Raw genomic sequence first — 14303 nt, forward strand, 5'->3', positions numbered from 1 at the left:
TTGAACCTAGGCTAATGGTTGCCACTATATTTGAAAAAGAATACTAGAAAAAAGCCACAAAGCCATCAAGGTGCTTAGGTGTTTCATTAAGCGTTAAATGTTCTGTATCCATCTCACTTGTCAGAAGTCGTTGCAAGTCTCCACTTAAGCCCTGAATGCCAAAGTGACCTCCCCAAAGAAGGAAGCATGAGCAAAAACTATTGATAATTAGCTTGCCCTTCTGATCCTTAGATATTGGTGTTATGCATATAGGGTTTTTCCATATGCAAAATAAATGCATATTTTCTTCTGAGGAAAATAACCCAAGCAGTTTTATGGTATTAGAGTATCAGGCTTGCTGGGGAGTATAGTTCAGTGGTAGAGTGTTTGCCTAGAGTATCAGGGAGCATAGCTAGGTGATAGAGTGTTTGCTTAGCATGTGCAAGACCCTAGATTCAAATCTTCAGGACTACAAATACAAAACAAACCATACAGGGCAATAGAACGTGAAGGTGAAAGTCCAGGGTCTCACAGTCAGATTTGTATGCCTTCTGCTGATCTGGAGACACATGACCTGAGTAACAAAGTATCCTTTCCTTGTACGGAGGACACAGATAACCACAATGGCCACATGCATTCAGAAAGAGGAAGAGTGGGATAGAGACACCAATTATAGTCTATGGCAGTTTTGCAATCTTGCCCAGGCATTGCAGGGAGCCCCTTGGGGGAAGGGAAGGTCTTTGATTAGGCCCCAGTTCTAATCCACAGCACCTTCCTCCTCCAGTGCCATAGCTTTTTGGCAGTTCTTAGCTATATCCTCCTGGAGGGTTCTTTTCCGTGATCTAACTTGTCATCTTGAATAAGTATTGAAGAATATGTGGTCCTTAGAGATCAAGCAACTTTCTCAAACTACTTTCTGTACCCAGAGAAAGAGGCCCTGAGTCATTTCAAAACTATCCACGGTTTCCTATAAATATGATTGATAGGTATTTTGGCCTCACTTTCAGAACTTCAATCAGCTATTTCTACAGTTGATCCAAGGGCCTTAACCCCAGCCATTGCCATTTCTTTCTTCTTGTTTCTTTCAGCCTACAAGGCAGGCAATACATGTACTATTTTGCATTACTGAAACGTTTCTCTGAAGTACTACTTAAATCTACAAGGAGATCCTGTTCACAAGGCTACATTCTAACCAGACTTTGTTGTGTTCTCTCTCTCTCTCTCTCTCTCTCTCTCTCTCTCTCTCTCTCTCTCTCTCTCTCTCTCTCTCTCTCTCTCTCCCTCCCTCCCCCTCTCTTTCTCCACCCTTTTTACCTGTCTTTAATAGCTGAAAGTGAAAACCACTTGTTTATTTGAGTTGTTCATATCTCTACCTTTTTTTTTTTTTTTTTTTTTGGTTTTTTGAGACAAAGTTTCTCTGTGTAGCCCTGGCTGTCCTGGAACTCACTTTGGAGACCAGGCTGGCCTCGGACTCAGAAATCCACCTGCCTCTGCCTCCTGAGTGCTGGGATTAAAGGCGTGTACACCACGCCCGACTCCATTTTTTTCATTTTTTTGATTCCCTATAATTGATTTGATTTTCCAAACATTTTATTTTTAACTGTGTGTGTGTGTGTGTGTGTGTGTGTGTGTGTGTGTGTGTGTGTACACATGAGTGCCAGTGCCAGTGGAGAACAGAAGAGATCCCTAGAGCTTGAGATACAAGCAGTTAGTTCTAGGCCACCCAATGTGGATGCTGGGAACTGAACTCCCTGCTCCAAGAACAGTACTCAACTACTGAGGTATTGCTTAGCCCACTTGCATGTTTATTTGCAACCTGGACAGTTATTTTCTAAGCTGATCTTTTCCTGTACTGTTTTGTGTAATTTATTTATCACTATTTACCAACATGGAGAACTGGGTTCCGTTTCCAGCCTCTTCTACTTCAGCCACAAGCATATGGATTGCATTATCTACCTCCAGGCTTCCCCTTGTCCTGAGAGTCTTTCTTAATCTTTTGCTCCTATGAACGTGAATCATAATCCTCACAGCTTCTGTCATTTCCTTTTCTATGTACTACCTGATTCCTAAGTCAAAGTTCACTGGTTCTATTCACTCCTTCCCCAAACTGGAAATTGTTTCTTAATTAATCAAGACTGACTCAGTGCTGCTCCAGGAGTAAATATCCAAGTCTCAGTGGTTGAAACAACAAATTATCTCACTCATACTACATATTCATCAAAGGATGAGGCCAGCTCTGAGCAAATGTTCTTTAAGGACCCCAGCTGCCTATGTCATCCTTGTCTTGAATGTTGCCCATTGCTACAGCAGAAGGAAAAACTGGGTTCTAAAAAGTCTTGAACTAGACAGCCGAGTGATGACTAATGTCACTTGAACTCGCAGTAATAGGCCAAAATTAGTTACATGAAATCACTCAACTACAAAGAATTCAAGAAGAGCAATTCTCTCTTGCGTACAGACAGACAAAAATAATCATTTACTGAATACTCACAAAGACCTTTCAAAATAGGTAAATAAAAAGATGAAAATTGAAAAAAATGCTATAGGATTGAAATTAGTTTTAGAAGCCTCACTTAAAGGTAAAACTTGCATGTAGATCTCAAAGATTAAAAAGAAACAGCAAGATTTAAAAGAGAATCTTAAACAGGAAATAAGATACATAGAAGCCATTGGCTGGCTTTTTCTGAAAATGACAGAAGGTAAGATATGTGGAAACTCAAGAAGCAGTGGTTAAGGGAGTGTCGTGGTTAGGATTGTCCAGGGGAGATTACAGAGGGCCCTGATCTGATGGACAAAGAGAACATATATTAGGAACCTACTAAACGCTTAGAACAAGGAGTGGATGCTCTGTTTGTGCTTAAAGCAGTGAAAAATCAGAATGGTGAGAAATCACCTGGAACACGGTGAAAATAAAAATGAGATTAGCCAAAAGGCTAGCTCTGTCTATTTGGGTGACTGTAGGGATCAATACTGAACTCTACAGGAAGTCAACCAATTTTAAAGTATGTCAAGGGCCTTTGACAATTGGGTTAGGAAAAAGTCGGGAATAGCTGGAGCTATTGTGATGTTCATGTTTCTGGTTAGGGTGACTGGGTGGTCAGGGAAGCTATTTATAGAACCATGGAATATGTAGAGTTAGCTAAGTTTCAAATCTATAAAACAAGATCCTATTTTAAATATACTAAGTTTAAGACACTCAAATGAAATGCTGACAGTAAGAGTAGGTCACATGGGGGAAGTCTTGCTTAGTGATGAACCAAGACCCGCCATGTCCTGTAACTTGGACATCACTGGGGTAGGTTTGCGAGGAACCAAACTTCACCTCACATTTTTTTTTTAACTGAAGTTTCCTTCCAGAAAGGTGTCATTGTTTGGCATCTAGATTTGTATTCTCAACCATCAGAATTAAATATAGTAACAATGTAAGCTGCTTTTAACTATTCAGAGTTTTTCTTTGTGAAGTCTTTATCTATTGCTGTTCAATGATAACAAATGTGTACTCACCAAACAGCATCGTTTTGCTACAAAATTTGAAGAAAAGGGGTTAAACAACTTGCTGGTCAGGACACAAAACCAGCCAGAGTATGCCCAATACTTTAAAACTATTACACTCCACCGTGTGCTTCCAACCTCTGTACTTTGTGGTGCAGATATAAACTAGTTTGGTTTATTTGTTTACTGAATAATGAATAATAGCCTATATGCATAATAGTTCTAGTAGGAATTTTTTTCTCAGTGTTCTTGGGTATATACATAAATTTGAATCATTAGGATTGTAAGATAGAATTCACCAGGTGGTTGAATTCTAAGATGTTTCAGCCAAATCCTAAGAACAAAACTGGCTTCAGAAAAACAGTTCTGTTTGCTACAAATCAAAGCAAGAGTGCTTCTTAAACCACACGCATATTTAATGATGTTACGCATGTGTGTTAGCTGTCATTTGATGGTCAGGAAAAACTCCTAGTTTTTAATTGCCATCACACACTGAAGTATTTTCCACCATAGAAAGTAAAGATTGTACTAATGTACATAATTCACGTTGTTGAGTTGGCAAGATGGCTCAACCAGGAAAGATGCTTGTGACAAAGCCCGATGGTGACCTAAATTCAGTCACTAGGACCTACATAGGAGAAGAACTCTCCCACAAGTCGTCCTCTGACTTTACATGTATGCACACTCACGCCCACATCAGTGCATCTGTACACAAGCACATAAGTATGCAATTAAAAAGAAATAAACCTACTGACACCGTTGTCTCAACTACATGTTGAAGATTTCCTTCTGAGAAAAAAAAAGTTTTATTCTTTCCTTTTTATTTCCTTCTGGTGGATGTCCCAAAGAAACTGCATGGTTGAGGAAAGGGAGAAGAAAGGCTAAGAGTGGTAGTGGGAGAGAAAGGAGAAAAGAGCAAGGGAGGAGAGAGCCCCACCCAGCCACTGATGTCTGAGAATAGGAATAGAGTTTGATGCCCAAAGGTAAAACAAACCAGTAGGTCCCACACGCATGCACTCAACAGGAAGCGCTAAGTGAGTTCAGAGGGCTCAACACAAGACCCAAGCACTGCTGCAGAGAAGGCTCAGAGGTTAAGAGCACTGGCTGCTCTCGCAGAGGAGCCCAGCTTGGTTCCCAGCATGGCCCACATGAAGGCTCACCGCTGTCTGTATCTCTAGCTCTCTCAGATTTTATGCTTCCTCTTGCCTCTTCGGGCACTCACACACATTGGTTCACATAAATGTATATATTCTGTCCAAACTATCATACACGTAAATGAAATTTTGTTTTTTGGTTTTTTTGTTTTTGGTTTTGTTTTAAGAAGAGAAGTCACATAAAGTTGTGAAGGAAAAGTAGTGGTGTGGATAAGAAGGGACTCAGGAATGAATTTGATCAAAACATACTATGTGCATAGATGAAATTCTCAATAAAAATGTTTTGAGAGTGGGTTGGTTTTTTGTTTTTCCTCTTTTACTAGTTTAAAGTGGGATAGTAAGAGAGAGATAATCTAAACACATTATTATTATTAATTTTTAGAATTATTAGAAAGTGAGCCCTGGAAACTAACTTTCCCCTCTGTAGTGGAGCGGGAGTGTCCTACTCCCATCCAACACCTCCCCAGGTTCAGCCCCTGATTTTCCTGACCTCCAGGAATATTTTACTCAGCCTCACGACCCCGCCCATTGGAACCACGCCTCTACTCTGCCTTGGCCGGCCAGGATAATGCGCCTGCGCAAAAGTGGCTCTCCTGAGGTAAGCAGTCGGGGCGGGGTCCAGAGCAGAGCTTTCTGGTGAGAGGAAGAGGAAGAGGAAGTGGGAGGCGGGCCCTAGCGGGGCGTGAACCGGAAGTGTAAGCGTCCTGCTTCTCCTCAGCTAGGCGGAACCTGCTCTGCTGGGCCCAACGGTTGCAGAAGAACTTTCTCCCGCCCGAACCGTAGCCGCGGCCCGCAGTCTCGCCCGCTCAGCGGCCTGAGGCGCGTCGCTTTCTCGTGTCCCCTCGTCGGGCCTAATCGCCGCTTCTGCCCGGCCCGCCGGCCCACCCCGCTGCAGTCATGTGCGACAAGGAGTTCATGTGGGCCCTGAAAAACGGAGACTTGGATGAGGTGAAGGACTATGTGGCTAAGGTGAGCGGGGATGCGCTGCGCTGCGCTGCGGCGGGGTGGGTGGTCGTGAAGCCCAGGGCGTGGGGGGCACCGGGAGCTGGGCCAGCTTGGGAGACTCGAGGACGCCGCAGGGCCTGGATCTGGGTGGCTCCTGGGTGCCAGGTAACCGCTGTGTTGTTGCTAAGGCGGCTGTGGCCTGTCCCAGCCCCGCGGGTAACGGGCGCCTGGGTTGTCTCCCTCGATCGGCACGGGCCGGCCCTCTAATACCCCGGGTACTGCAATCTTTGAATGAAGTATTTCTCCATCTTGGCCTCGCACCGGGTTCCTGAGAAGGAAACCCGAGCAGTTCGAATCGGGAACGATTTCCTGAACGTGCGGCCTGGTGGAGATGGAGAAGATTCAGAGGATCCGTCACCCGTGAAATGAGCTGCCCCAAAATAGCCATAGTTAAATTTCTGAAACTTGGTGTCACTTCTTTAACTTGGGTGTGGCCTTTTTCCTCTCCACCACCACACAATATGTGTATGTGTGTGTGTCGTTTGCTTCGAGTGCTAAGGTTGCCATTTGGCATCTGGGGTGTTGGGAAATCGGAGTAGTTTTCAAAAAGCCTTTTAACTTGGGGTACTCCATGATTTTATCTGAAGTCCGCACGCGCGTGTAGTAAATAGTACTGCACATCTAATCACGCTATGTTTGGGATATATATATATATATATATATATATATATATATATGGTTAAGAAACCCAAATTCAAAACCATACTTGGAGGTACTTGGAAAGTTCTGACCTGGCCTGCCTTTGGGTCTTAAATTGCTCCTTTTGTAATTATAAGGAAAACTACTATAGTTTTTGTGTGTGTGTGTGTGTGTGTGTGTGTGACAACTGTGAACATCTTGGTCCTCTTCCAAAAGTGTGAGCCTGCGGTCAAGAGCGGTGGTATCCTGCCTCACAGGACTGTGTTAGGAAACAGGCAGAAGCAGGTTGGTTGGTTGGTTAGTTTGTTTTTAACTACAGGATTGTACAAGGATGATAGTTTTTTTCTCCACTTGATGCCTTATAATTTAGACTTTTCACATGTATTTGATCTGCTTAGTTGATTGTAATGGATGTTTAAGGCAAGCTACCTTCTGACTACCTTAGCTAGTAGCAGATAGAAACCTGAACTACCATCTCTTCAATGTAGAGTTATAGAAAAATACATCAACCAGTAGTGGAACACCACACGATTGTCTCAAAGTGAGTGGCTCTTGTATTTCCAGCCCCTGCTCAAACATAGGGGATTTAAAATACAAAACATTAATAAAGAATTTATAGTTACAAAAATAACATGCATGGAATTGTTTCTGTTGTCACTATGTTAATTTACAACTTCATGACGGAACCATTCATCCAAACTGGAAATTGGGTGATTGTCCTGCATAGCTGAGGTTTATCAAGACTACCTTGCTTCACTCTCCAGTCTCAGCATGACTTGAAGTTAGTTGCTGCAGTTTCCTATCTCCCCCCCCCCCCCCCATTTGCCCATCCCCATCCTGGTCATCGTCAATAGTTAGCTGAAGGAATCAGTGTTTATTTTAAGCATATTTTTTTCTCAGTGAACTTCCTTCTCTAACTTGATGATAGATGCTTTTGACTCAATATCACTTCCAACTCTCTCTTTTGGTCTACTGGGACATTGTGTTGTGTTGAACAATTCTTTTTCTTCCCTGTCGGAAAGCTGTACTCCAGACCCTCACTTGTATTTCTTTAAGTAGCTTTGTCCATGTGCGCTTACATCCTATTTGATCAAGTCAGCTTCATCAGTTAGCCTCCAAGCTCATGAATTCATGTTTGTCCTCTTAGCCTAAATATCACCTCGTCCAAAAACAAACAAAAACCAAAACAAACAAGCAAACAGAAACTCCCAACACCTCACCTTGGAAGGAAGTGAAGCTTCTTATCCTGTTTCTCATTGTGATTTTGCAGAGAATCTGTTCTTCATTAGGCCCAGAACCTCTGGACAATAAATGCTCTGTTCTTTTAAATCTTAATAGCTCCAGTATAACCCTATAACACATTAAAAGCATATGTTCTTAGTAAGAACGTCTTTCCTTACTGTGATTTTTAGCTATGATTTCAATAAACTAAACTAGTTATATAAAAGTAATTGCCGGGCATGGCGGCGCACGCCTTTAATCCCAACACTCAGGAGGCAGAGCAGGCGGATTTCTGAGTTCCAGGCCAGCCTGGTCTACAAAGTGAGTTCCAGGATAGCCAGAGCTACACAGGAAAAAAAAAAAAGTAATTGTCATTCATTGGCTCTTAAGTTTTGGAGTTAAGTAGTTGGACAAGGTTGCTAACTAGCCAAACTTGGATTTAACCCAAAGATTGTCAGAATCTAAAGCATTTATTTTAAAATAAAATAAAATGATCAGTCTGCTTTGAAGTAGTTATGTTTTGTTTTGTTTTCTGTTTTCTTGGCTAAGGCTTAGAGTCAACCCATTAAGAAAATAAGAGGCTTGCTGAAAGAACTTAGTCCTAACTATGAATGAAGACAGTTTAAACATAATTAGCATAAAGACAAATCTAGTAAGCCTAAATTCTCACCAAACTATCTGGTTCAGTGTGTGTCTGTAAGGCCTGTAGAAATTTTTTTAAATCGTAGTCTTGTTATTTATGTGTGTAATTGTAATCCTGAACAACAATCCAGAAAAAGGTAATATTGTGTCTGTCTGTTGGCTTTCAGAGAAAAACATGGGTAAATTACTGAGATTTCTGTTAATAATTGCTTTAAAAAAGAATGTTTTTAACATTTTATATATTTGGCCATTGTAATATATTATACAGGTGTTGTTTCATTCTTATCAAGTCAACCTATGAGTGTAATTTTAAACATTTATAGGTAAAGATTTTTACCCAAGTCTTGAAGCTCTCAAGTGGATGGTAGGACTGAAATTTGAACTCACTTTCACAGGCTTTCCGAAGTCCTTGCTGTTAACCTCTTAACATACTCTTGGCCTTCATTGCTAAACACTCTCAGATAACAAAGAGGGTATATTGCTACTGTGTATATAAAAATTAAAGATTGGGGCAAGATCATAATGGTCCCTTGGCTATTTAGAGATAAGACTACCATAGCCTTTGAGGATCCAAGGTTCCTTCTTGGGACTGCTTGTGAGTTGTGTTGGTGGGTAGCCCTTAAACTCTCCAGCGGCTCTAATACGTGTACTCTCTTGTTTACGTGTACTTCTGTTTCACTGGCTGTGAAACACTATACATTAGGCCGCTAACTTCCCTTTCTCTGTGGTTTCTCTCCAACCCCATTCTAATTACATCTGCCTTGACACGTTAATAGGCTTTGAAAGCAACAGTTGTGCACCATGTGAAAGGTAGTAGGATCTAAGAAATCCAATCTTTCGAATCCAAGAAAGTATCAAGTTTAATCTTTAGAAATTGCAAGCTTACTGGGATCTTTTTTTCACTTTTTCTTTAAAAAAAAAAATAGCCATTTTTAAAATGGTCTAGATTCAGTCATCTTGCATTTATTGTTTTATGTCATTTTGTTTATTTTTTAAAAAATGTTTTTAAACTAGCATGATGTTTTGCTGATAAAACTTAATCACTTTGTTGTTCTTTTTACAGCCTGCCAGGAGCGCTGTAAGAAAACTTATATCAGCCTATGGGAAATGGAGGTGTTATCAGTAAACTCAGAAAATTTAGTACAGTATAAATGCTTATCTTTCTATTATAGGTTGTCTTTTTTCTCTGATAAAATAATAACAAAGGATCTTTGAACAAAAATATACAGAAGACAAAAATTACTTTATAATCCTACTATCCTAATAATTTTAAGAAGTAAAATTAGGGGCTTAGGGAGGTGGCCTAGTGGGCAAAACACTTCTTGCCCAAGCTTGAATACTGAAGCTCATATCTCTAACACCCAGGATTCAGAGACAGGATCTCTGAGAAAAAGCTGGCTGGCTAGGTTAGCTGAATCAGCAAGTTCTGGGTTTAAATAAGAGACTCTGCTTCAGTGAGTAAGGTGGAGAATGATCAAGTCAGACACCCATCATCAACTTCTGACCATCATACATTCCACTCATGCACATACATGCAGTAGCACCCGTGTGCATACATGTTCAGCCACAGGTATACATGCACACTGTATAACATCCACACATGAGCAGGTGGCAAAGTCAGATTAATTCAGACACAGATTCAAAAATGCAGCAATTGGAAACTAAAAGGTAAAGACCCTTCTAGTCTCTCTGACCAAAGCTAGCCATTCTAAAGAAATTTGTCTAGTTTGTATCAGAAAAAAATTGGAAATTTATTTACTCATTCATTTCCCCCATTTAAAAGTTCTTTAAACTCTTTGCACTTGCTCTCTTAACTATCTTAAACGATGCTTTATATTGAAATTAATTACTCTGAAATGATGTATGGTATTCCATTCTACTAGTATGATATAAATAATAAATTATTTATGATAAGCCTTTTATTTTCAGTTTAGTTTTGCAATTAAACAATATTATAGTGCTCATGTATTTTTAACAACTTTTGAGAATAGATCCATATTTTGAGCCTAAAGAGTTTCGTGGACTTAGATGCACATGGACAGCACATCATAAACAGTCCTAAGCATCATTAAACATTTTTGGGTTTGCTATTGGACAGGTAGAAAATTGGTATTTAATTTATATTTCAATAAGCACTGAACATTTTAGAATATTATTAGCCATTTGTAGCCTTTTCCTGCTTGATTTTCTATTTCTCCCCTGTTCTGCACTTGCCTCTTCGGGCTTGGGTTTTGTTCTTTAGTTCAGTCTATCCTAGAACTTGCTTTGTAGCCTAGGCTGGCCTTGAACCTAAGTTCCTCTTGCCTTAGTATTTCTGGCCCTGTAGTTAAGGTGTATCCCCCACAACATCTTATTCCCATTTCTTATTTTTACCTTTTGTTGACTTTTTAAAAATGTATAGTTGGCCCATTTACAGAGTTGTGTGTGTCCTATAAAATAAGGAAGGATTTTTGGGGTTTTTTTTTTTTGGTTTGGTTTGGTTTGGTTTGGGTTTTTTTGTCATATAAATATTGTTCCTGGTGTATCTTGATTTTAGCTACTTATTCTATAAAAGTCTTATGACTTGGTTGTTAGTTCCTTTCTGTTACTTATTTGGAGTCGTTAAATAAGAGTGTAGTTTGCTGAATTATTTAATATTGTGCCTGTCATGTTGTCTTAGTTAGGGTTATTATTACTATGATGAAACACCATGACCAAAGGGAACCTGAGGAGGAAAAGGTTTACATATCCCAAGTCACAGCCCATTGAGGGAAGCCAGGCAGGATAGGGACCTAGAAGCAGGCAGGGGCTAATGCAGAGGCACGCCATGGAGGAGTGCTGCTTACTGGCTTGTTCTTTATGGCTTACTCAGCCTGTTTACTTATAAAATCTGGGACCACCAGCCCAGGGATGGCACCACCCATAATGGACTAATCAATCAATCAGTCAATCAACTAATCAAAAAAATGCCCTATAACTTGATCTTATGGAATCATTTTCTCAATTGACATAAAACCAACCAGCATACATGGTGATGTTCAGTGCTTATTAGCTGTTGTTAATAATTGTATGTTTATATGCGAAGCTCCTTAAAAGATACCTAGTTCATGTGAACATTCATGTTTATTTGTTGACAATAGCTAGGGAGTGGATTCAGCCTAGATATATATTAGCAGATATGTGCACTTTCAGAATAGAATTTATACAGTCATTAAAAAGTTAAATCATGACATTTGCAGAGAAATAAGTGAAACTAAGTCATTATGTTAAGTGAAGTAAACAAATATTAAAAGGATAAATTCTATTTTCTCTTCTATCTGAAACATGCAAAATTATATGTGGGCCATGAAACCAGAAGAGGGAGATCATGAGAAGGAAGGAATCTGAAGGGAATGGGGCAAAGATAAGGTAATAATGATCCATATGACATGAATGCGAAGGGGATAATTGAGTAAAGGAAAGAAACCAGTGATGGAGTGGAATGCAGAAAAGACCAATAGAACACAGCATATTGATAACATATGTCTGAGAATTTCATGCTAAAGTTACTTTGCTACATTTTTTAATTGTTTTAAAAATAAGAACAAAAGCAAAAAATTACATCTAGTTCAACTCTTACATAAGGAAAACTTGGACATTAATGGCCTTACCCAGGATATTGCTATTAGAATTGGGACTTCTATTTGTTTTTCCTAAATCTGCGTTGAGTGTATTCTTTCATCAACTATTGTGTTTTCTTTTTATTTTGTATTAATCTTTTAGTAGATATTTTCTTTATTTATATTTCAAATGTTATCCCCTTTCCTAGTTTCCCCTCCAAAAATCCCCTATCCCCTCTCCCCTCCCCCTGCTCCCCAATATTGTGTTTTCTAATGGAGTTCTTTATACTTAGCTACTCCTATGGTAATGGGGTCTTCTGTCCTACTCCATCTGCTTGGTAAATTTCTGCTTTTTGTCAATCAGCTAGGTTTTGTTTGTTTGTTTGTTTGTTTGTTTAACTTTGCTAGAATGAACTACCTAAAGTATCTAACTTAGTATCAATTAACTAGTTCATGGTTCTGAAGGTTCAGAAGCATGGAGCTACCACTGACTCAGATGGAGTTAAGGACCCTATTAGCTGTGCCACGTCATAGTGCATGACAAGATTGAGAGTGGAGGGGGGTGAAGAACCAACTACATAACAGTTACCTTAGGCTGAAGAGCTGAAAGAGGTCAGGCTCGGGCTTTAATAGTCCTCTCTGAGAGCTACCTAAATCCATTCCCAGGGGCAGCAGCTAGTCTTACAGTAGCAACCTTACACATAATCAGAATATCATCAGCTCTTACACCGCCATATTGAGAACCAAGCTCCTGTCACTGTCTATATTCACGTTTCTGTTCATGTGTCTTGTTAAATACATCTCACGACTTGTGCACTTATACCACTGTGGCATTTCAGCATCTCATACAGTCTCATACTTTGGTTTGGTTTGGTTTGGTTTTTTGATTGGTTTGTTTGTTTGTTTGTTTCCTGTATTTGTGCTGTGGAGTTGTTGTGGATTTTTGTTGTTGTTTTTGGTTTTGGTTTTTGGTTTTTTTTTTACACTTGGGAGCCAGAGTTTACTTACAAATTCTAATTTTGCAAAATAAATCCTAGTAGACAGAGAAAGGGGAAATAGGAGAGAAAATGAGAGTTCAAATTTTACCTTAATGGCTGCTTTAAAAAAAAGGAAACCCAAAAGGTACATTTATAGATGTAGAGTAGTTAGAACTATTTATATATTTAAATAGTGCTTCCAAGAACTAGGCAGCTCTCCTTCACTGGAAGCCAGCAATCTTGATGTGAGATAGCTTCCATGTCTAGAGGAGCCCCTACCTGATCTTTTGGAGTTCCCTGCTATACGATATGATTTGTTTTGTTTTGTTTTTCGAGACAAGGTTTCTCTGTATAGCCCTGGCTATCCTGGAGCTCACTTTGTAGACCAGGCTGGCCTCGAACTTAGAAATTGGCCTGCCTTTGCCTCCCAAGTGCTGGGATTAAAGGCCTGTGCCACCACACCCTGCCCTACGATATGATTCTTGATGAAATGTGAAACCTGGCTCACACCACAACAAAATTCAAGAAATAAATTTCTCCTGCCCACATAGGGAATGAGCTCAAAACCCAAATATGACTAATTGGATGCTTCTGGCTAGAGCCGAATATAAAAGGTTAAGCATAGTGAAGGGCAGTAAAGGATGTAGCAGCCGCAAGAAAGCACTCAGTTTAGAAAACACCACAGTAGTGGCCATCTGTTGGCCATGTTATTCTTCTGACAGATTTTAATTTTTATCTCTTGACTGTAAGCCTTATATCTTATATATGTCTCCACAGCCCTGAGAACTACATTAATGTCTTGTTTAGTGTGCTATGCTTGTTAGTCAGTCTGCATGAAGTTCTGTTGCTCATTTTTAGTTGCCATCTCTTCCTGGTTTTTACTGACTTCTCTGAAGATAGAAATTATCTTTGTTCAAAAAGGGAGGAAATTATCTTTGTATTTCCAATTAATGTCACATTGCTCTTACCTACTATACAGTCTAGTTAAATTTTAATTGGATTGTATTGGTGTCTGAAGAAGCTAGCCCTTCCTTTTTTTCTCAAAGTTGATTTACTCATACCTCTTCTTGGTATAAACGATATTCTTCTTTTCTTAGAAATAACCCTTAGTGTTCAAACTCTTGGTTGTTTTAAACTCGTTGAACTTTATTCAGTTCCCCAAGATTTTAGTGACAATAGTCGGCAAATTTTGACTTTACCTTGTGACCATCATTTTGAAATTTTAGTTGTTTTCAAAACCACCATCTAGCTTGGAAGTAAGTTTTGTACTTGATGCTTTATGAAAAATATGAATCATCAGTGTTTGTTTTTTGTTGTTTTTGTTTTGTTTTTTGATAGTAACATAAAAGCATTTGTTCAGGGCTGAAGAAATTGCTCAGAAGTTAAGAGCACTGACTGTTCTTCCAGAGGTCCCGAGTTCAATTCCTAGCAACCATGTGGTGGCTAAAATAAATAAATCTTTTAAAATGCACCTGTTCAAGCCTCAGCATTCTTATCTAAAACAGAATCATGATACTGCCAACTCAAGTATTTTATGCAGTTTTTAAAGAGATAGTGTATGTATCGAAACAGCAGCATCTACACATTGCAGCAGTAATGTTTGCTATTTATGTTGT

General features: G+C 39.5%; 1 protein-coding gene across 1 annotated transcript in view; it reads left to right on the forward strand.

Moving 5' to 3' along the window:
- Window positions 1–5284: 5284 nt before the first annotated feature.
- Window positions 5285–14303, forward strand: part of Mtpn (myotrophin) — a 32283-nt gene continuing 23264 nt past the window's right edge. Inside the window, exon 1 of the mRNA XM_021164932.3 lies at window positions 5285–5594. Coding sequence (XP_021020591.1) covers window positions 5523–5594 — 72 coding nt within the window. The 5' untranslated portion in view covers window positions 5285–5522. The remainder of the gene's footprint in view (window positions 5595–14303) is intronic.

This window comes from Mus caroli, unplaced genomic scaffold (assembly GCF_978045245.1).
Source record: "Mus caroli unplaced genomic scaffold, Mus_caroli_1 scaffold_7, whole genome shotgun sequence".
Lineage (NCBI taxonomy): Eukaryota > Metazoa > Chordata > Mammalia > Rodentia > Muridae > Mus > Mus caroli.